At 31.3% G+C, this 23,572-nt stretch overlaps 3 protein-coding genes across 3 annotated transcripts; 2 read left to right on the forward strand and 1 right to left on the reverse strand.

Moving 5' to 3' along the window:
* The first annotated feature begins 225 nt into the window (after positions 1-225).
* On the forward strand, positions 226-3,983 carry LOC112766876 (meiotic recombination protein SPO11-1). Its single transcript, XM_025812773.3, has 15 exons — positions 226-394; positions 512-611; positions 699-772; positions 927-1,028; positions 1,226-1,299; positions 1,700-1,716; positions 2,174-2,243; positions 2,309-2,345; positions 2,476-2,523; positions 2,636-2,694; positions 2,814-2,845; positions 2,921-3,026; positions 3,192-3,312; positions 3,401-3,464; positions 3,548-3,983. The coding sequence occupies exons 1-15, from the start codon at positions 328-330 to the stop codon at positions 3,672-3,674; spliced, it is 1,098 nt and encodes a 365-aa protein (XP_025668558.1). The 5' UTR covers positions 226-327; the 3' UTR covers positions 3,675-3,983.
* Positions 3,984-5,328: 1,345 nt separating this feature from the next.
* LOC112765722 (heavy metal-associated isoprenylated plant protein 28-like) lies at positions 5,329-6,826 on the forward strand. The gene is made up of 3 exons (XM_072223074.1): positions 5,329-5,503; positions 5,615-5,690; positions 6,083-6,826. Exons 1-3 carry the CDS (start codon positions 5,480-5,482, stop codon positions 6,544-6,546), a joined length of 564 nt encoding a protein of 187 aa, XP_072079175.1. The 5' UTR covers positions 5,329-5,479; the 3' UTR covers positions 6,547-6,826.
* Positions 6,827-18,886: 12,060 nt separating this feature from the next.
* LOC112767251 (uncharacterized) lies at positions 18,887-20,043 on the reverse strand. Its single transcript, XM_025813133.2, has one exon. The coding sequence runs from the start codon at positions 19,898-19,900 to the stop codon at positions 19,070-19,072; it is 831 nt and encodes a 276-aa protein (XP_025668918.1). The 5' UTR covers positions 19,901-20,043; the 3' UTR covers positions 18,887-19,069.
* Positions 20,044-23,572: the final 3,529 nt, after the last annotated feature.

Genomic DNA, 23,572 nt, shown 5'->3' on the forward strand with positions numbered 1-23,572 from the left:
AGTTTTTTAATTTTTTTTCAAACATAAATCGGACGATCCAATTTGTATACCTCTAGAAATCGGACGATCCAATTTTTGTATTTCTAGTAAATTGGACAGTTCAATTTCTACTTCTCTATTTAAACAGCTACACATTTGAGAATAACACTCCAACAACCCACATTTTAAAAAAATACCGTTACTACTTTTCTTCTATATTAAAAATAAAAAGCTCTCATAATTCCAATACGCATCATATATATTTTTCTTCTATATTCTGGAATATTTCTACTTTAAAATTGAGACTGGAGAAAAACTAAGAAAGGCGCAAGAAGAAAAACGCTAAAAATGGAGGGAAAGTGGATGAGTTCCCAATCACAGTCACCGAACTTCCACTTACTCGCCAAGATCAAAGGTAAACAATCCAATCCACTCTCTTCATTAAATAAAACTCATCTCAGCTCATAACGAATCTCAACAGAGTTAGTTAATCAGTTATACTAGTTAGTTAATTATTCGCTTTCATGCGCAGAGTTCACTCTATCTATCGTCACTGACCTGAGCAACGGTCAATCGCCGGTAATCCTCATCCACCGGTTCAGGAATCACTGCACTAATCCCAATTCCAATTGGTATGGTTCCGCATCGCTTCCAATTTTTGAATTCTTCTCAATTGAAAATTTTTATGTTTGTTCTTTTGTGAAATTTTGACGATGCAGCTTTTGTGGCTCCAATCTACCATGCGGGAAGGATGTTCTCACTCTCTGCAGGGAATCGCACGTACACAGAATAGGTCACTTCATCTCTTCTTCGGTCTCTATCTTTCAATTTTTCGCTAATTTGAATTTTCTAAACTGAATTCTCTGTGTGTTTTGATCAATGTTGAGTTATGTGATTGTAGATTTTTTAGATCTGTTGTTGAATTTTACTCACTGAGTATCTTTCAGATGTGATGTTGAGAGTGCTACTCATTGTTCAGAAACTTTTGCAAGAGAACAGGCATTGTTCCAAGAGGGATATTTATTACATGCATCCTTCTGTGTTTTCAGGTAAGGAGCTTGGGATGAGTAAATTATATTGTTTCGTGAAACTTAGCTGGAGAATGAGATTCGTCTGTTGAAAGTTATATTGATTTGAAAACATATGGTGTATGATTGCAATTTTGTTGGTCATGGGCTACATTTCTGATATGCATCATTGCACAGCATGATGCCTTCTTAACCATTTGTTCTATTTTTTCTTGCAGATCAGTCAGTTGTAGACCATGCAATTAATGATATATGTGTCCTTATGCAGTGCAGTCGCCATAACCTTAATGTGGTAAACTTTTTGTACTCCATCCTTTTTTGCTGCTTTGCTTTTGGTCTGGCTATCTTTAAATTGTTGAACTGTACAATCTGTGGATTTTGGTGAATTAAACTTGTTTCTGAATTTCTGGTAACAATACTCACCATGGTATTAGTTTCCATTAGTAACTTTTCTACCCTGAAATAAAGCATATTCATAATGTTACTTGGTTAGTTGATTTCATGTTCCAGCTTTTGATATCTACAATTTTTGTCTACGCAAGGGTAAGGAAAATGCTAGTAAACAACTATGAAGGGATGGTTTACTGGCTGTAAATTGTTTAAGAATTATTTTTCACTTGCTGCTTGTTCATTTGAAATAGACATCAACCATGTTCTGGGTGCTAATATTTTCACATTTTCTTTTGCTGCAGGTTTCTGCTGGGAAGGGGTACAGTATGAGATTATACTCTATCTTGGAAAAAGCAATTTGCTGTCTGAAATCTCTCTATGAATCATAATAATAGCTTTATTTTTCTGATGTGGTGCTATTTTATGAAACTGTATACATTTTTGTATATAAAAATATTGCAATTTTCATGTCTAAAAGAGCCTTACAGCATATGTATCTCCAGCAGGTTTAACAGTTAATACCAATATCACACTTAATGACATTGATAAAATTGATTACATTTATTGTTCTTTCTGTAGTTTATATTTGCTGTACATCAAGAAGGTTAGCAATTGTGGAATTGTGCCATCTAAGATCTTATCTCTTGCGGCATTAGCAATTGTCAATTAGTTTTCTCAAAGCTGATGCTTTCTAATATCTGGTTCAGTTCCTCATATAATCATGCCGTGTTCGAATATGTTTAACTGATAAGACAGACAAATTTTGTTTCTTGTAGGTTAGTTATGGGATGGATAAGATTCTTTGAAGGAAAAAGGCTGTTTGACTGCATCAGTTCTCCGAACAAGGTAAGAACCAAAAACTAACATTAATGTAGTAATTAACTTCTAAAATTTTAATGGCTTTTTTGCAGGTCCACCCTATTCCTGTTCATGTTGAAGAAGTTAAAGGTATCCTAATTTCTGGAAGAATATAATGCAATTGTTTTGTTTCCTTCTTCTAATTATATTTTTTAATTCATGAGTTATAATACAAATTGATCAGAGATGGGAAGTAACAATGCTTAACTCTTGTACATAGATATCATTAGTGTTGCTCACTACATATTAGTCGTTGAGAAAGAATCAGGTAATATTTCTTGAAGAAAAGGGGAAAACAGTTAATCAAAAAGACGGTTCTTTCTTGGTATTGTTCTTATTGATAAGCAGGTCCATGTTGAACACTTGAACTTGACTTACAGTTTTCGAAAGACTAGCAAATGACCAGTTCTGCAGTGCAAACCACTGCATTGTGATCACTGTAAGTACTTTTCGGAGGAAATTAGCTTTGTTACAAAACTATTTTTGTGTTTGAATTTTATCTTTCTACATTATTTCTAAATACAGCAATATTTCTGTTTGAATTTTGCGTTTGCACAGGGAAGAGGCTACCCGGATATTCCTACAAGAAGGTGTGACACCCCCAAGATATCATGCTACCGATGTCTCTGATCAGCTATGGTTTTAAAAGTTTTGTATCCTAACAGGTTTCTGCGTCTTCTAGTTGAGGATTTGCACCTGCCTGCATATTGCTTGGTTGATTGTGATCCCTATGGCTTTGACATCTTAACCACTTACAGATTTGGTTCCATGGTTAGCATTTTAAAACGCATCATTTTGCAACTATTTAAACATGCATATCATGATACGGTTCTGAATATGAAATTACACGATTATTGATTGGATTGAATCTCTGCCTAATGGCCAAGTTACATTTCTGATACTGGTAGACTAATCTACTCCCTGATGTTTTGTTAGCAAATGGCTTATGACACAAAACATCTTCGTGTCCCGGAGATACAATGGCTTGGAGCTTATCCTTCAGATGCTGAGAGATATTTTATTCCAAAGCAGTGTCTACTTTCTCTAACTGCTGAAGGTAAGGAATAAGTATATTAATTTTAGTGCATGAGGACATAGTTATACACCTGATCTAATCAATACCGTGCCTACAATATACTTGGAAGACAAGAGGAAACTTGAAGCCATGTTGCTTAGATGCTACCTGCAAAGGGATGTGCCACAATGGAGGTGATATTCCTTTTACATTCCCCCCTTACATTTGTCTTTTACCTTCAATTGAACTGTGCCTTGTCTTATTGTTGCTTTTGAAGGTTGGAGCTAAAGATGATGCTGGAGAAAGGAGTGAAGTTTGAGATTGAAGCATTATCTGTGCATGCTCTTTCATTCTTGTCAGTGTCTTACCTGCCATCTAAAATTCAAGGTAAAATGATCATTTAGCATTTTTGATATAAAATGTTGAGCTCAGTGCATGTTCAGTTCATCAGGTAACATTTATTAGGCTTCAGTCCAAGTTCGGATATGTTTTTGGTCTGATCCATAGTTCTTATGGGAGTGGGCTCATCAGGGGCAGTGGGTCTGTCTGGAATCTTTGGGCCCATGTTAATAGCTAGCTAAAGAGACAGATTACTAGACTTGACTTTCATAGCTTTGTTTGTAACCTTTTTCTTTGTCTAGTTTCAGAGTTAACAATTTTGTATTATGTTCCCGACCAAAAAAAAAAAATTTGTATTATGTTTACTTTCCTTCTAAGTTCTAAGCCAATAATAAGATTGAATTACCTTGGGGATGATACTGTAGGGGTGTCCATGGATCGGATCGTATCCACAGATCCGCGGTAAATATCCGCATCCGATCCGAAAATTGCGGATACGATCCGATCCGCAAATTGATCGGATCGGATCGCGGACTGCTCTACATCCGCGGATCCGCAGATCCGCACTATAATAATTAAAAAATAATAAATATATATATGTTTGGTATTATATTTTGTATGTTTTAGTTAGTAATTATTATTCATATATTGTATTATTTTATTTTTGTTATTTAGAGAGAATTTGATTAAAAATATTTTAGGAATAGATAAATTTAAAAGTATGAAAGAAATATTTTTATCGAATTTTTTTACATAAAAATATGATTAAAAAGAAAAGGTTTAATTATGCAGAGATATTCGATATTCGATCCGATCCGATCTGCAAATGTGCGGATCGGATCGGATCCGACATTTAAAAGTGCGGATATCATATCCGATTCGATCGATGGACACCCCTCATGATACATGATATCCACGACTATCGTGATTTTGTTGCCAAAATTAAAAATTTATCTAATTTCGTATTGGCAGGAAATAAATACAATACTCGGTAATAACTAATCAATTTTGTCTCCTTTTTTTGGGCGAAAAAAAATCATTTTCGCTTTGTGCTAATGATGGAGTAATTAATGTAATTAGTTTGTGAATGGACGTTAACGGATCACAGATGGATGTCCTTCAGTCTTTGTTTTAGTAATTATTTTTGTTTTTATCCACTAGCCACTAAGTCAGCAACAAATGAGTAGTATTTACTATTTAGTCACCAAAAGAAAATGAGTAGTATTTAATTTAGATCAATTTAATTCGGTGGAGACCTCAATTTCTCCAACATTTCTATTGCTTGAAGGCGAGACAAATTTTCGGGATTAATAACTCTCTTCAACATTTAATTATTTGTTAAAAAAAATAAATTGCAATATTATGCTTATCATACGAATATCTGAAGAGAATGTGGAATCAAATAGAGTAACTAATCACACTAATAATTCTGAGTAATCATAATCAACCAATCAAATAGAGTAACTTAAATGAAATTATAATCCGCAATGAATTAATTTTTGTTTTTTTAACCTGTGGGGACGAGAGATACCATCGACAACAAGTCAAATAGAATAACTAATCATATTAATAATGATTAATTCTCATTATTTATACACTATCATTTTCTTTTATTTTATTCAAATTTTATTAATTAATTAAGCATACAAATTAATATTTCCGTAATATACAAATTAATTGCTGATTGAGTTAAAGAAGGAAGAAATCGATCATATCATAAGGTCCCAATTAAAAAAAAAGAAAATTTCTCGGGACAACCTGTGCATTGAAGAAGGAGCCTGAAGTTGATGCCCCTCCATAATTGTTCTCGGAGCAGAAGTTAGAACATTCACTTTGCAAATTCCTAAAGGAGTCATCATCATAAGGCAATATGGAGAACTCTCTTGCTGAAATGGTAACATCAAAATATATATTCATTTCTTATAAGCAATTTTTTTTAATTATATTTTACCTTTGTTTTGATTTAATATCCATTACCATAGCTTCTTTCTCCTCTTATTTTCAGATTTGTGTTCTAAAAATAAATACACAATGTGATGGATGTAAAATGAAGGTGATGCAAGTTTTGAGGAACATCAATGGTACACTTTTTGTTTCTTTTTTTTTCTCTCTTAGATATTTGAATTATTGAATATCTTTCCATAGTATGAGTTGTACTTTTCCATAGAAAATTATTACAAACACGTCTAAATATACGATTATTTCACACATGCAATGTATGAATAAAATTCTAGTTTGGACAAAAATATGTCTATTCAGTCACTTTCTATAAGATAGTAATAAGATGAAAACTTAAGTGAAGTCGACTTCACATGAAGTTGATATCTGAGAGCCGTTAGATGAAAATTTAGTCAAATCAGTCAAATCATCTAACAGCTCTCAGGTATCAACTTCATGTGAAGTCGACTGCACCTGAGTTTCCACCTAGTAATAACGCATTATTATATTTCCACACGCAATAATTTGATTTCAGGGGTGTACAACATCACCATTGATGGAGAACGAGGAACGGTGAGAGTTACTGGCAGAGTGAATCCAAGTAAAATATTAGGGTTACTAGAGAAATATGGTAAACATGCTGAAGTCAAATATATAAAGTTTGATGGTGAAGTTTTAGATAGAAGAACTCTTCCTTATTATTATGGAGGAAGAGGTGGTAGTGGTGGTGGTGATTTTTATGCTCCCTATTCTATGGGATCATATCCTCCACATTTATGTTACCAAGCAAGTCTACCTCTGCCATTGCCGCCGCCACCACCACCACCACAATACCATCCTCAATTAGTACCATTATATCCTCCTCCACCAGCACCGGTTTGGCCGCGGCCTTATGGACCTCCTCCTTTAACATCTTATTGGCCGCCGCCGCCGCCGTTGCCGCCTTTCTGCCCTAGGCCAAATAAAATGGCAACAGAAGATTCTTGTGCAATAATGTAGTGTCTCTTATTACAACTGAATTTTGTAATTATTTTGTGATACTTTGGATAATTGGTTTTGAAAGACAGAAAATTATAGTTCAAATTTCTGCCTTAAAGATATTATAATTAGGATCAGAGAGGGGATTGATAATTTCTTTGTTCTCTTATTTTGTGGGACAATTGATCCTCATGCTATATATGTTGCATGGTTTTATTCTATTTGCTTTCTTGTTTGAACTCACTTTTGTCACATGATTATATAAACTATATATTATATTTGTGAAATAGGTTGTACTAAAGTAACCCTTCTTTTTAGTCTATAGTAGAAATATTATTGACACAATACTCACCAACTAATTCTCGTATCAAACAGTCAACGAATTATAGTTCAAATGGCATAATCTTTCTATCATTTCTAACTTTGAAAAAAGAAATATTGCTACTTGTTAATTAGTTAGTCACCATTTTAGATACGACCAAAATCAAAGAAATATCAAGATGATTTGGCGCTTGACTACGCTTAATTAATACGCTGAGATGCTGATATCAAATTTGGTTTGCTTTGATTTGATTTAATATCTAGGATTTATTTTATTTTATCTTATAGGATCTCGTTTTAAATACCAATAACTATAGAGTAAATGAAATGGTGATGCCAATCTTTCATGAATAATAATGTTGTTTTCTAGACATGAATTTTTCTGTACTTATATCCTAACAATAATTTTTCCTAAACTCGTGTCACCTACATCAAACTTGAATTCTCTAATTAGTAGTAGTAGCTTCTACAGTGTCCTATGAACATTATTATAATTGTAGAAGGGAAACACTAAGACCAAGAATTTTTTTATGATATATAGAGGCCATGGAAAAAAGAACTATGAATCTAGAATACTACAACTATTGTGGATAGAGTCACTGCTAAGTGGCAACACATAATGGTAAATAATTTTTGGTTTAATTACTTTGTTAATCCCTATAATTTTACGAAATTTTCAATTAGGTCTATATTTTTTTTTAATTGAGTCATTGCACCAAAATTTTTTTTTAATTGGGTCCTTACACTTTTTTTTTTAGGTCCCTATACTAATTCTTTTTTTTTAGTTGAGTTTCTATAAAATTAAGCCAATTACTACTAAAAGGGACTTAATTGAAAAAAAAAATTTAGTACAGGGACCCAATTAAAAAGAAAAAAGTATAAGGACCTAATTGAAAATTTTACGAAATTATAGGGACTAACAGAGTAATTAAACCATAATTTTTTATTTTTTATTTTTAAAAAGCCTTATATCCAATGGAAGGGTCTTTCTAGAAATTCCTTGATCATATAAAAAAAAAAAAAAACAAACTTTAAGATCAATGTCAAAATAGGTAGCTGAAGTTTTGCATCCAACTCATCATGTGACTCGGTATATCAAATAATATTATGTAACAGTATCTTATGGTGACATGAAAAAGACTAAGGAAATCTACTCACATAATTGATATTAAAATATGTGATGTAAATCAATTTCAAACATATACAGCTCCTATTTCTCATTATTGAGCATATATAAATATATAGCTAGCTAGAATGCATTATTGCTACAAAAATGGACAATCCTTATCATATGTCTTAATCAATGTGATTAATGCACATACATCAAATGTGACTTCTTCTAAATCCACGTACGCTTAGCTTGATCAATAATTTTGTCTACCAAATTATATATAGGAACTCACGTGGATGCTCTTTCTTACCCTTGACATGTAACAATCTCCACCTTTATTTATTTCTTACTAATTCTTGCACATCTTGGAATTTTCTCTCTTTGTATTATTGCTTTAGTTTTATTATTATTTCATGCATGAATCGGTGTACTTTGTAGGACACCAAGGACAGTCTTAGTATTTTTTGTAGGACTATATTATCTTAATATATATGGACTATACTATATACTAATGTTATGTAGCTTTTGTCCCTTAGGATTAGTCTCATCAAGTTTGGAAGGTTCCTCCATTTACAATAATATTGCTCCACCGATATTGGTTTAAATAATTAATAAGAGGTTGGATATTAAAATAATCATGTTATATGTACATTAAAAATTAATTATTAATTAATTATTTATTTATATAAAATATGTATTTATAATTATTTTTTATTATTATATTACTATAAACAAATTTAATTATTTATTTAGATTTAGTTATTCTATTATAACAAATTTTTTTTAAAAAGATAGAAATACTATTTGAACTATAACTTATTGGCACTTAATAAACTGTTTGATTATTCTGATGATTAATTATTTAATTAAAAAATGTGTAAAATAACACATTATAACTAATTTAATGACTGTTTTTTTTTATATATATATATATATATATATACATGATACTTTTGATATTCAAATTCGGAAAATTCAAAATTGTTGTTATAATAACTTCATTTTCCGTGTGATTATTATTTCAATTAGATAATTGAATTAGTTAAATTCTTAGTAATATAATTCAAATGTTAATGATCATAAGTTGAAATTGGAGAAAAAATAATACATAAAAAATTTCCTTGAATGAACATATATAAAACATACACTACTAATTAAAATATAATCATGATCAATAAAAACATAACATTATATACCCTACCACACCAATTTAAATTCTTATCTTAAATTTCATTTTGTTATTTGTTATTTTAAGCATAATACATGCAATGTTCCATGCAGCCTTACTAATTATTCCTCCATATAATAAGGGAAATAATGCAAGTACATTGAATTTCGAGATTGACCACACCATGATTTAGATAGAGGATCTATTTAAGAAGAACTTGTTTGTCATGAAAAAAACCATCTAAGAGAATGAAAATGAAAGGTCCATAGTTTTCTGCCATATCAGTGTAAAGGCATTTATTAATTTTTGGCCATTTGTACCATTGCATGCTAATAATTAATTGACAAAATCTTAATAAGTCACTTTCAGAGATAAGAATAAGAAGAGTAGTCTATGCCTTTTTTTTTTTTTTTTTTTCTTTTAAGATTGTTCCAATTTTCAAGCTTCTTAATTGGTTTTATTCACACATACATTCTTATTGTACCCTTCTTTGTTTTGAAAAATTTAGATATATAAAATTTGAAACATAGCTGGAACTTTGAATTGTTTGAGGTGCCTTCTATGCAATTTCAAGTTATTTTATTTGTTACATATTAAAATCCAATCATTACGCGGATGGTGCTTATGCTAGATATTAAAATTTTTCGTCTACTAAGTATCAGAATATTTCTTTTTCATACTAAATAGATGTTATTTTATATATTTTATAAATTTTTTTATATATTAAGAATCGAAATTGTTGAAAATTTTGTGATTTTCGCCTCTATTTCTCCAACGTATCATTCAGAATTTTAATTTAGGATGAGAAGCAATTAATATCAAATATTATAAATTAAAAATAAATAAAATTAATTAAATATAATTATAAATTAATTAAATTATTTATTTTTTGGGCTTATCCCGTCTTGATTCTATATATTTTTCCAAAAGTTAATAAGCTTTTTGGACCCTCATAATTTGGCAATTATTTGAAGCTTATAAAGAAGTCTCTATCCATATTCATGGGCCATTTGGGTGATATTTGTGTGATGCTTCATTTTCATAATAATGTTTGGTGCAATCATTAACTTAATGCTTATCCGTACGTACTTCAGTTATTCATATGCATAAAAGGTGAATTCCAGAGAAGGAGGTAATCTTTTTTAAAATAAAAAAAAAATTTAATTGCAAGTCAACTCTTTTACGGGTTCATGAGATTTTTATTTTTTATTTTTTATTTTTCTTAATCTTTTCAACTGCAAAAGCATTCTTATCTCAAACATTTTTAGGCAGCATACCTTTTAAAAAAAGAAGAGATGCTTTTTAGTTCTAGGTGGTGAAAATGTGAAAATAGCGGTATAAAGCATAAAAATTAATCATGTTTTTGTGTCTATATATATCAGGTAAAAGAAAGTGCAATCTTTTATTTAGACAATAGATATTGTGAAAGGTGATCGAGCTGGTTGTAGAACAAGGGAGTGACTCAAGAGTAAATATTGAAAGAGAGGAATTTTCTGCAGTCTTTTCTTACTTTGGCAGAGAAGACACAGAGTAAAATAAAATTGGTTGATCAAAATTATCTTTCTGATCTTACACTGCAGGTATATATACATTGGATAGAGCTATCACTTAGAGGATTAGGTTATAGTCTAAACTAATTCAGTTAGGGAACCTAGCAATCAGTTCTCACGTGTTGGGTTAGTTACAAGTCACACCAGAAGGGAGAAGAAAAAGGAAATAGTTAGCCAGCTAATTAAGCTTTGATCATATGGGTTAAGTCACACCCTCCCTCAAGCTAGGCGTGTGAATGTCCAAGAGCCGAAGCTTGCTATGACATGCCGAGAACAGCTTTGGACTCAAAGCTTTTGTAAGGATATCCGCTGTTTGCTCTGTAGTTCTAATGGGCAACAATTTTGTTACATTCTCCTTCGATTTGTCGCGCACAATGTGGCAATCTACCTCTATGTGCTTCGTTCTTTCGTGGAAGACAGAGTTGGCTGCGATATGCAGAGCTGCTTGGCTATCACAGTATATGGCTATTGGTTTTGCCAAGTTTAGTTTCAGTTCCTTTGTTATGAAGGTTATCCACTGAGCTTCACAAGTAGCTGCTGCCAGGGCTCTATACTCTGCTTCTGCTGAAGAGCGTGCTACCACGTTTTGTTTCTTGCTTTTCCATGTGATCAAGCTTGTTCCTAAAAAGAAACAATAGCCAGATACTGATCTTCGAGAATCTGGGCATGCTGCCCAATCACTATCTGAGTACCCTGTCACTTCAAGGTCTGACTTTGTAGAGAAAAATAGTCCTTGAGCTGGTGCAGACTTTAGGTAACGCAGCACTCTCAATCCTGCATCAAAATGCTTGTCAGTGGGGCATTCGAGGAATTGGCTTAGCTTTCCTACTGCATAGCTTATTTCTGGTCTTGTATTTGCTAAGTAGAGTAGTCTCCCTATTAGCTTTCTATACTCAGTGTTGTTGGCAAGTGGTGTTCCCGTTGATTTAGAGAGTTGTGTTGAGTAATCCATGGGTGTTGTGGCCCCCTTTGCTGCTAGCATTCCATAGTCCTCTAAAAGTTCCAAACAATACTGTCGTTGATACATGGTAATGCCCTCCCTGCTTCTTGCAAATTCGATGCCAAGAAAATATTTTAATTCACCAATGTCTTTAATCTGAAATAGTTGATGGAGATGCTTCTTCACAGACTTTATCTCATTCATGTTGTTTCCTGCTAGCACAAGATCGTCGACGTAGACTAATATGGCAGTGAATGAATTAGTTGTACCTTTAGTGAAAAGACAATCATCATGTCTAGACTGTGAGTATCCATAGGCTGTGAGGGTAGATGCCAATTTTGTGTGCCATTGGCGACTGGCTTGCTTGAGACCGTAAAGAGAGCGCGTAAGTTTGCAAACTAAAGAAGGATTCGAGACATGAAGGCCAGGTGGAACGCGCATGTATACATCTTCAGGGAGGTCGCCGTGGAGAAACGCCGTATTTACATCAAGCTGGTGTACAATCCAGCATTTTGCAGCAGCAATTGCCAAGAGAATTTTCAAGGTGTTCATTTTGACCACAGGACTGAATGTGTCAAAGTAATCTTGGCCGGGCACTTGTGTAAAGCCCTTAGCAACCAATCTTGCCTTATGCCTTTCTATCGTGCCATCAGCTTTCAATTTTGTTTTGAATACCCATTTACACCCTATAGCTTTCTTGCCCTTTGGTAGAGTAGTAAGAAACCAAGTGTTGTTCTGCTTTAGAGCCTCTAATTCTGCATTGATAGCTTGCTGCCAGCAGGGATGTGTAACAGCCTCTTCATATGTATTTGGTTCAACTAATGCTGACAATGCTAGTGATAGGTTCCTTTGTGGACATGACAGAAAATTATAGCTAATGACACTGGACAATGGATACTTACAATGAATTTTAGGATTTGAAGTAAATTGGGGAGTTGAGATCTTATTCATCAGTGAGCAGTGAAAATCCTTAAGATAAGAGGGAGGTCTCCTCTCCCGAGTTGACCTTCTAGTAGGAGCATCAGCATTGTGTCTAGTTTGTGTTTGTGATGCATGTTGTGTTGTAATGTTAGTTTCAGTGTCTTGTGTGTGAAGGGCAGGAATGCCTATGAGTGATGGTTGTGGTGATGTGTCTGGATGTGGCTGATTACCATTTTGAGTTACTAGTTGTTGCAAAGTGTGTTGTGCAGTCTGCTCATTTTCAAAAGGATCTAAGAATGCGTGCTGCGAGTTTTCAAAAACTGATGCATGATTGATATGCTGTGAGTGTTGAATATCAGATGTATGATGAGTATGTTGATTGTTATTTTGTATTTTGAAAGGAAAAACTGATTCATAGAAGTGTACATCTCTAGAGATGAAGAATTCTCTAGTATTGATATCGTACATGATGTAACCCTTCACTCCATCCTTGTGACCCAAGAAAACACATTTTCTTGCTCTATGATCTAACTTCTTTCTATTTGCAGAAAGTGTAGCAGCATAGGCAAGGCATCCGAACACTTTAAAGTAGTCAATACAAGGTAATTTGTTGAATAGGATTTGATATGGGGATTTTTCTTTCAAAATTGGGCTTGGAATCCTATTTATGATATGGATGGAATGTGCAGCAGCATAATTCCAATAACACTGAGGTACATTTGCTTGGAACATAAGTGCTCTAGTGACGCCAAGGATGTGTTGGTGCTTTCGCTCAACAATGCCATTTTGTTGAGGGGAAGCAACACAACTTGTTTGATGTATGATACCCATGGCTGCATAAAATTGTGGCATTTTGAATTCTAGTCCATTATCAGATCTAATTTTTTTTACAGTTTTGTGAAATTGTGTTTGAACTAGTTTTACAAAATTCTTGATCAATTCTGCCACTTCAGATTTTGCTTTCATAAAAAACAGCCATGTGTATCTACTCATGTCATCAACGATTGTGAGAAAGTACTTGTGTCCAGCAGTTGATACATGGTTGATTGGTCCCCATATGTCTAAATGAATCAGATCGAATATATCATTTGCCTTTGACAAACTGTAACCAAATGCTAATCTTTTTTGTTTTGAAAAATGACATGAGTCACATGGATTGTTACAAACAGAGTTGTCTATGAATGAGTATGATCTCTTTATTACATCAATTCTACTTTTAGGTAGATGTCCTAGCCTATTGTGCCATAATGTGCCTAATTCATGTATGCTGTGTGAATTTGTGTTGTGCATGCATAAAACCTTTGCTGGTGCTATACTCGATGTGCCAACTGGGTTTAGATCCTCAAATGCATAAAGCCCCTTTCTTTGCTCAGCTTGACCAATTATCTTCTGAGAAAGGCAATCCTGAATCTTGCAAGTCATATCATCAAATACCAATTCACAGTGAAGAGATTTGGTTAGTTTTGAAACAGATATTAAATTAAATTTAAATTGTGGTATGAACAAGACATCAAGGAGAAGAAATTGTTTTGAGAAAACTATAGTTCCTGCAATGGAGGTAGAAGTGTGAGTACCATCAGGCAATTTTACAATTATAGGTTTGATTTGATGATACGATTGATATGACTCTAGAGAAAAAGAAACACGATCTGTTGCTCCTGAATCGATGACCCAGGAGTTAGATTTGAAAACATTTAGAGACATCACATAAGCTATACCTTGATTAGATGGAAGTGCAACTATTTGGTTTGTTTGATTCTGCTGCATATCCGGCTGCTGCAGTAATGATATCAATGCGCGTTTTTGCTCTATAGTGAATTCTAACTCACCTTTACTGGCCTCTCCTTGGGTGGTGCTGAATTTTTCATCATTCTCTTCAGCAATCATGTTGTTGATCAGGCTCTGGTTACCTTGCTTGAGATGGGGAGGCATCCCATGCTTTTTGTAGCACACATCCACTAAATGACCTAGTTTGCCACAAAATGAACACTGCTTTGTGGCTCCTCTGCCCCTTCCATGGCTTCTTCCTGGTGCTCTGCCTCTTCCCCTTCCTCTATTTGGGTAGCTGAAGTTGTTTGAAGCACTGATCAGTGCTTTGCAGTCAATTGGTTCAAGTGTATGCAGTTGTCTCTCTTGTTGGAGTATCATTGAGAGGACTTGATCAATCTTCGGAACTGGCTCCATCATCATGACTTGTGACCGCACGTTTGAGTATGCTTCATTTAATCCCTTCAGGAACCTTACTACATATGCATCATCTTGATATTTTCTGACCTTCATCAATCCACATAAGCAATTGTTTGAGTCACATGCTACGCATTGAGGAATTGGCCTTAGGTTTTCAAGCTCCTCCCAAATCACCTTTAATCTTGTGAAGTATGCAGTTATTGTGAGGTCTCCTTGCTTGATTGATGAGAGTTCATCATCAAGCTCAGCAATCTTGAAAATATCTCCCTGACAGTACCGGCGCTTGAGATCTTGCCATAAATCGAAAGCTACATTGTGCCACATTACACTTTGTGCAATTTCTGGACTCAATGCCAAATTGATCCAAGAAACTACATAATTGTTGCAACGATTCCATGCTTTGCTTAGAGGATCATCAGGAGCTGGTTTCACAATTGTTCCATCCACAAATTTTTCTTTATTCTTGGATGTCAATGCTCTCAACATTGCTCTTTCCCAGCTGTGGTAGTTGTTGAAACCTAGCATGATGGAGATTAATGGTGTTCCTGGACTTTCACCAGGATGCAAATAATACGGATCATTCGGATCGCTGAGGGGATTGACATTGTTTCTTGCCGCCTGTGCTTGCATAGTGTTGATTTGATTCATCAGATTTGCGATAGTTCGCAAGTCAATGTTTGTGAAGGTTTGATTTTGCTCTGGCTCCATGACTGGACTTGAATCTCACAAACCTTTCTTGAGTTTAGTGAATTATCAATGGATCTCGGTGTTGAAGATCCAGATCTTCTTCTCTACGATCTCGTTTGATCGGAAATTTCACTTTGACCTTGATGCGGAATCGGCAAAGCGATCAAGTTCTCATCAAAACTCTACTGCGTGAGTTCGGGAGAAGAGGGAAGAAAAGGGAAGAAGAAGAACGATTAAGTGAAGAATGAAGAATTTGTGAAAGGGAAGAAAAAATTCAGAACCTTGAGAATTTTCAGATCAACCTGCTCTCTTGATTATGAATCTCTCGACCTTGATTCCCAGCTCCACGCTCACCGCACCATGTGAAAGGTGATCGAGCTGGTTGTAGAACAAGGGAGTGACTCAAGAGTAAACATTGAAAGAGAGGAATTTTCTGCAGTCTTTTCTTACTTTGGCAGAGAAGACACAGAGCAAAATAAAATTGGTTGATCAAAATTATCTTTCTGATCTTACACTGCAGGTATATATACATTGGATAGAGCTATCACTTAGAGGATTAGGTTATAGTCTAAACTAATTCAGTTAGGGAACCTAGCAATCAGTTCTCACGTGTTGGGTTAGTTACAAGTCACACCAGAAGGGAGAAGAAAAAGGAAATAGTTAGCCAGCTAATTAAGCTTTGATCATATGGGTTAAGTCACAGATATATACTAATAAAAATTTTGAATTATATATAATAATGTTCAGTAATATATATTTTTTGTAAGTTTTAAGTAAATAATCATCTTGGCTATGTACAAGTTTATTGTTTATTTTATTGTAAAATCACAAATAAATCTTTCAGAATTTATATTTTGAACAAATTAATTTTTTTAAAAAAATATATCAATAAATTTTTTTTACGATAATAGAGGTGGATACACAATTTTTAAATTAGTTTCTATAATTAGGATAAAAAATCTTAATTTAAACTAACTTATTTATATTTATTATTCTAAAAATTTTATTAATATTCTTTTTAAAATTTAATCATTTAAAATATAAATTTTTAAAAATTTATTTTGTTATTTTATTCTATATTATACTTTTTAAGAATGATCTAAGGTTGGATTCAATAACCGCCAATTTAAGCCGAATAATAAAAAAATATTTAATTTACTCAAAAAATAATGGGACTAGTCTAAAAGGAACAAGCATAAATAAAGAAATGGATGATGATGCATGCTTATATAAACAAAAATATTTGCACTTTGCAATGTTGCTGATGGGATGATTAAATAGGTGTTTTTAATTATGGTTGATGATAGTTATCATTATCAGTAACATCAGTTGTTAATCACTGATTGTCTCAACTTTATCAATCATATTTTGGACAATACCGTATGAGCTGGCTCATAGAATTAGAAAACTACTATTTTCAATTATTTGGAATTTGGAATGTTGTAGAATCATACAGATGTATGTTGAAAACAGAGTTAATAATGTTTTTCATACAAAACCACTTGTTAGCCAGACATTACATGAATAACAACCACCAAACAAGTGGTTCCATGTGCACTTTTGACAGCTAATTAAACTCATATATTTATAGAAAAAATTTTAAATATACGAAAATACCGGTGTTTCAGTTGTTTTAATCGTTGATTTTAATTAATATATATTATATATAATTTTTATAATTCAGATTAACGGTTAAAATAATTTGAACACCAATGTTTTCGATACATTTAAAATTTTTCCTATATTATATACCTAGTAATGGCCCACTAATTAATTTTTTTTGTTGCACACGAATTTTTTAATACGACAGATGAATAATTAATCCATCACAAATTAAAATTTTATTTAAATATTTATTATTGTTGACGAATTAATTATTGTATGTACAAACTAATACGACTAAATTTAAATTTTGGACACTTAATTAAGCGGACTAATTAAATTGATTATGTCTTTTGTCAACAATATTCAGATAGCTAATTTTAGTTTAATGAATGAATTATATCAAAGCTAAAACATTTATTCTTAAGAATCTATTTCTATCTTTTCATGTTGATTTTTTTGTTTTTTTTGTTTTTTGTTTTGTTTTTCTCTTTCCATGTTGATTAATCCAAATACTTCCCTCCATCATGCATGGCGTCAAATTACTAAAATATTGTAAATTTGCAACAAATCCATTGCATAATAAATTATCAATACATTATAAGAATTTATTGTTATTCATATAATGTTTTTCTAATAATTTTATCATAGTAAGATATAACTTTTAAGTTCTTTGATTTTTTTTCCTATGAAAAAAAAGGGTTACCGAGCATATGTTAATTTTTATGTCATCATATATAATGGTTATGTTTATTTAATATTTTAAAACAAAAATACATAGGCATAAGAGTATAGAGAAATATTTGATAGTTCTAAATAAATATTATAAGAAAACTATAGTAACATTGAAATATATTGTAATTATATCTTTATATTAGTGTCTTATCCTTGCTTATCATTCTACTAAACACATCTAATAAGGATTGTAATCAGAGGTGGAACTTGAAACAAAATTTGGGGGACAAATAGAGGATAATTATCAATATGCTTTTGATATGGACCTCATTTAAGATAAACTCGTCTAATCTCATCTCTCTGGTTTAGGTGATATTGCTAGATTTAAAGCCATTTTCCAGGGTCTCGTTCCAAAAAATTAAGGTCAAACTCATCAGACGTAACTTTTTGAACTTTTAAAGGTTGTATCTCACTTTTGTCGTGATTCATTAAAGTAGAAGAACTATCTACATGTGTTAATATTGTAAAAGTTATATGTTCTCCTTCTTAAATATTAGTCTTCCTCTTAAAAAATGCATCAATTCTTTGATTTTTTATTATTATTTTATATAAAATTTGAATATATATCCTGTAAAATATGTAAAGAAGAAGTTAGAAGAACAAATATTAAAATTTATAATATTTATTGATTTTTTTTATCAATTTATACAAATACAATAATATTAATACTTATTGAATATTTTATTATTTTTATCATATAAAAATTAAATTAAATAAATAGTAAAATATAAAATAATATTAAATTAAATAAATAAAAAATATCTAATTTTTTATATTTGAACTTAAAGATAGAGGGAGTGTTGCTTATTGAACTTATTGGGTACTTTAAGTCATAGTAAAATATTTAAGTCAATTAAACTATTTTTTATCTTTTGAAAAAGTACTACTAATTCTTTTATAAAAAGTTTGGAGGGGACCATGGTCCCTTGTCTGAACTAAGCTCCGCCCCTGATTGTAATTATATCTTTATATTATTGCTTACTACTATTTTTGTGAAAATAGATTGTTAGAATAAATGAAATTGTATAAATTTATTTATTCTTTTATAGCTTTCTAATGTTGTTCTATCTTGTTTATGTGATTGGATTATGACTTTAATTGAAAAACATTATTAAAAATATTGTACGTAGGACTAGGACTTGGTCTTAATTTGTGCATGCAACCACATAGTGAAAAATTGCATTGCATATTGGATATTACAACTAAACTAAGTTATTAATAAACAGAAAGAAAAAAAAAAAAAAGACCTACAAAATAACTATGCCTCCCTTGAAAAGAAAAAACGAAAAAAAAAAAAGATAATAATGATTATTGGTAATTAATTAAACCATGACTAATTGCCTTTGAGCTTCAATTCTTAGATCCTGCTTCATCCTTCTTATGAAATCTTCAAATTTCTTGTTCAATTCTTCTGTGCTTAACATGTTACTCTCTTCTTCTTCCTCTTCTTCTTCTTCTTCAAAGTTTCCTTCACTCAGAAATTGATCATCACTTTCTGATACATTTTCTTCATCTTCTTGTTCTGCATCATCAAATAGTTCATTATTTTCTTCTTCTTCATGAAGCTTCTTCTCCTCTTCTACTTGTTCATCATCATGATCATGATCATGATCATGATGATGTTCTTCATCTACCACAATGATCTGCTCAACAATGTTACCATCATCTTCAGCTTCTTCTTCTTGTTCTTCATCATATTGCTTGATTTCTAATACTTCATCATCCTCTGCTACAATAATATTATGCTCTTCAATAACAGTTTTCTCCTCCATCATCATCATCACTTCTTCTTCTTCTTCTTCTTCTTCTCCTACTTCTTCACCATACTTAACAGAATCTTGATCATCATGATCTCTTGATCCAGAGAAAGATCTTGTGATCCCAACAAAGACAAGGAGCCCATTGCAGAGTAGAAACATGGAATTCTTGTCTATGTTGTGTGTGAAAAGTTGGAATGGGAATGTTGACAAGTAGAATTTGAAGTAATGCAAGAAAACATGTAATGAAGAAGAAGAAGAAGAAGGTGATGAAAACAATATGAATGAACAAACAGATAAAGACACCAAAACTTGTGTAATCTTAAACACATTTTGATGACACTTTATGCTTTCTGTCACACAAGATGCAATCTTTTGGTACTTTATTTGATCCATATTGTGATGATTTGATATAATATAAGATATGGGAAATTAAATTAAATAAATTAAAACCAAGCTAAGGAAGGTTGGTTTTAATTTTTTTTTTTTTTTAATTTCCAATTTGGTGAAGTGGTTGGTGATATTGAATTTGAGTGCTATGAGCGGGTTATATATATAGTGGTGGGTAGCTATATATGTATGATTAATTTTTTGTGATTTTACTAAAATGACCCTCTATGAGTGTGTGGCAAATTATTGTTATCGTTATTGTTATAAAAAAATCGGTTTTATTCTAGTTTGGTAAGAAATTTAAAAATAATCGATTTATTAATATGTCCAATAATAATACAATACGTAAGTGTTTTTACAAAAAAAACTTTTTACGCGTTTTTACGGGACATCCTTCTTATATATGTATGATTAAATTTTTTTGTGATTTTACTAAAATGACCCTTTATGAGTGTGTGGCAAATTACTGTTATTGTTATTGTTATAAAAAAAATTGGTTTTATTTTAGTTTGGTAAGAAATTTAAAAATAACCGGTTCATTAATATATCCAATAATAATACGATACATAAGTGTTTTTACAAAAAAAAAATTTTACGCGTCTCTATGGGAACATCCTTCTGATATATGTATGATTAATTTTTTTGTGATTTTACTAAAATGACCCTGTGTGAGTGTGTGGCAAATTATTGTGAGGCAGATGGCAACGTTGGATGATGTTGTGCTAAAGTCTCATCACCTGCTCTTCAGGGATTTTGTCATAGAATGAAGATAGAAAAATAGTTATATAATTGAATTGAATGGTAAGTAGTGGCCAATTTTCAAATCACTATTTGCCCCCACAAATTGGCAATGGTTATCTTCATTGTTCACCTCTTTGAGTTGGACTTGTCATGTATGTGGCAATCTTATGAGGTTTGAATTACAATGGTAATTAAAAATTATTAGATATTTTATGGTGAGTGTTAAGTTAGATAGTTTAATAATCACTTAAGTAATGATATGTGTTAAGTGGTGGGTGTGTGTGTTTGTGTATTTGGATTTGTGTTTTATTTCATAAAAATATGTTGGTGATGTTTTGTTGAATATCTAAACTTGAACGTGTTAGCGACAAAACAATAAAAAAATGTTGTATCAAAGTTAGTTTAATTTAAAATTTAATTTTAATATATTGTTAGTGTAAAATAATTTTATACATGTATTTAAATATATAAAAATACAGTATTAACAAAAAATAACTTTTTTATTACGCATAAATAATCATTTAAAAAAATAAATATGGTTAGATAATTATATAAAATATTTTATAATATTATTATATATATCAAAATTAATCTTTTTAAATTTAAGTGGCAAAACATGTTGATTTGGACTGACAAAAAATAACATAAAAGATTTGCAATGACAAAAAATTTATACTTACAAAAAAATTATCATTTCTATAAAAGTTTTAAAATACTAACAAACCTATATCCATGATGAAAATTTATGTTTGATATTTTTGTTTCTCAAAATCTATTTATAAAATTAATTTCCTTCATTTATAATTAAATTTATCAGTATTCTAAACTTTCATAAATAAAAACGGTGCCAATCATCAAATTCAACCCATCTTAATTACCTGATACATAGTAATTAAAATTTAACATACAGCTCAAAATCTAATACTGCATTATTGCTTCTATATCAATCCAAATGATTTGGCTAGTTTATAGTTGATTATTCAAACTTTCTTATAGTTTCTGGGAATTTACATGATGATTAAGTATTTTGGTACAAGAATAATTCATGATTATTGTCACGGAAGGAGCATTCTAAGTCATTCAAGAAAACATTACAAACATAATACTTTAATTTAATTGTTAATGTTAATGTCAATGTTTATTATTATTAATTTTCTACAGCACCTAACAAGAACTACAAATGTTGTCGAAACTACACGCAGAGAAAAAGGATAGAATAATAGATAATGTCAAAAAAGAAAATTTTAAGATAAATAGATAAGTATTGGATTGGAAAAAGTATATAAAGCTTGGAGAACCTGGTTCCCTATCTAATCTTTTTACAACATCGATCATAGGACTTTTAATTTTCAGTTCTATTATCTATATATTTTAAAGTACCATATTCTTACATGACAAGGAAGGGAATGAATGGGATATGTATGTAAAAGAAACTTTGGAACCCTCTCTTTCTTTTCCTTTTTTCCTTTTTGTTTTTTTGTTTTTTTGTTTTTTGTTTTAGTTTTTTTTTTTTATTTATTTTGTTAAAAACAACCAAGATAAATATATAAAAAAAATAACCGAAATTCTCGGCATATAATAATAACTTCCACAATTAGTAATGTTTATAATAAATAAAAGTGTTAGTTTCACATTTTACTAAATATTATTAAGGACATAGTGTAATATTTTTTTACTACAAAAAATATTAGAATAACAATCGATTTTAACAATAAATAAAATTGATTGCTAATAGCAATCGTTTAGGAATTGAAATACTAGTCGCCATTTAACGACCGATTTTGTTAGCAATTGATATTGTTTAGTATGAGTTTGGTATTCTTGATTGAAAATCGTTCGTCGCTAAATCGATCGTTATGCTGATAATTTTTTGTAGTGTCTAAATTTTAGAGAAAATATTGGAATAATTTTCTTTCTTTTTTTTTTAAATAATATGTGCAATATGTTATCTAATTGCATGGTATTTCCTAAGAAATTAAATTAAACATATAATGTCACCTATAATTTGATGTACTACATGTACTCATAGGAGATTCTAGAGATAACACATATATGAGGTCTTTTCAGATATACATTGAGTCATTGATTCACATCCAAAACTTAATCTTTTCCTATTTTTCATCCTAAAATTACGGAGACAAAAATAAAGCACATAAAATCATAAGAAAAATAGAACCTCCTTGATATTTTTCCGTGGCCTTCGGCTTTTATGCTCTCTATAATTTCATTTCACAATATAAAGTCAAATAAAATCCATCCAACAAACATATTCTGCCAAATAAAAAAAAAATGTTGGTTTCACTTTCACCCTAAAGCCTAACTTAAAAGTCAAAGTTGCCTCACCCTAAATCTATTTTCACTGTTAACAATTAACATGTCTGAATCATTTACCTTTTTTATTTTTTTTTATATTTTTGGTCATGGGTATGGGCTAGGAGGACCCAACCTACATACCTTTTCTATTTTCTTTACCTATTTTTGGTATGGACGAATCATCCACATTTTCCAAAAACAATGGGCTTTTTATTTTTTAATATATTTTGGTCATAACGAACATCCATTTAACTTACGTTTTTTAGCGGACCTCATTAAAAATTAACAGGCCCATAACCAAAAAGAGCCCTAACAAAAAGCATGGGCCAATACCCAAGAAAAAGCGTAAGCAGTATTGTTCAAAAAATAAAAAGAGCCAAATTTACCAACCAAAAAAAAGAGCCAAATTTTGATGAGTGAAAAAATAAATTAAAAGTAATCATCATAATTAAAATATCAAATTATATTCCAACATGTAATTTATACGTGCTAATTTTAGTGACTAATTTTAGTGTACATGTAACATAATCGTTAAAACAATGCTGTAAACTCAAATATGAAAACTTTTACCCTATTTTTGTCCCAAACCAAAACCTATTTTTTATCCATAACAAACATAACATC

The sequence above is a fragment of the Arachis hypogaea genome, chromosome 17, assembly GCF_003086295.3.
Source record: "Arachis hypogaea cultivar Tifrunner chromosome 17, arahy.Tifrunner.gnm2.J5K5, whole genome shotgun sequence".
In the NCBI taxonomy this organism is placed as follows: Eukaryota; Viridiplantae; Streptophyta; class Magnoliopsida; order Fabales; family Fabaceae; genus Arachis; species Arachis hypogaea.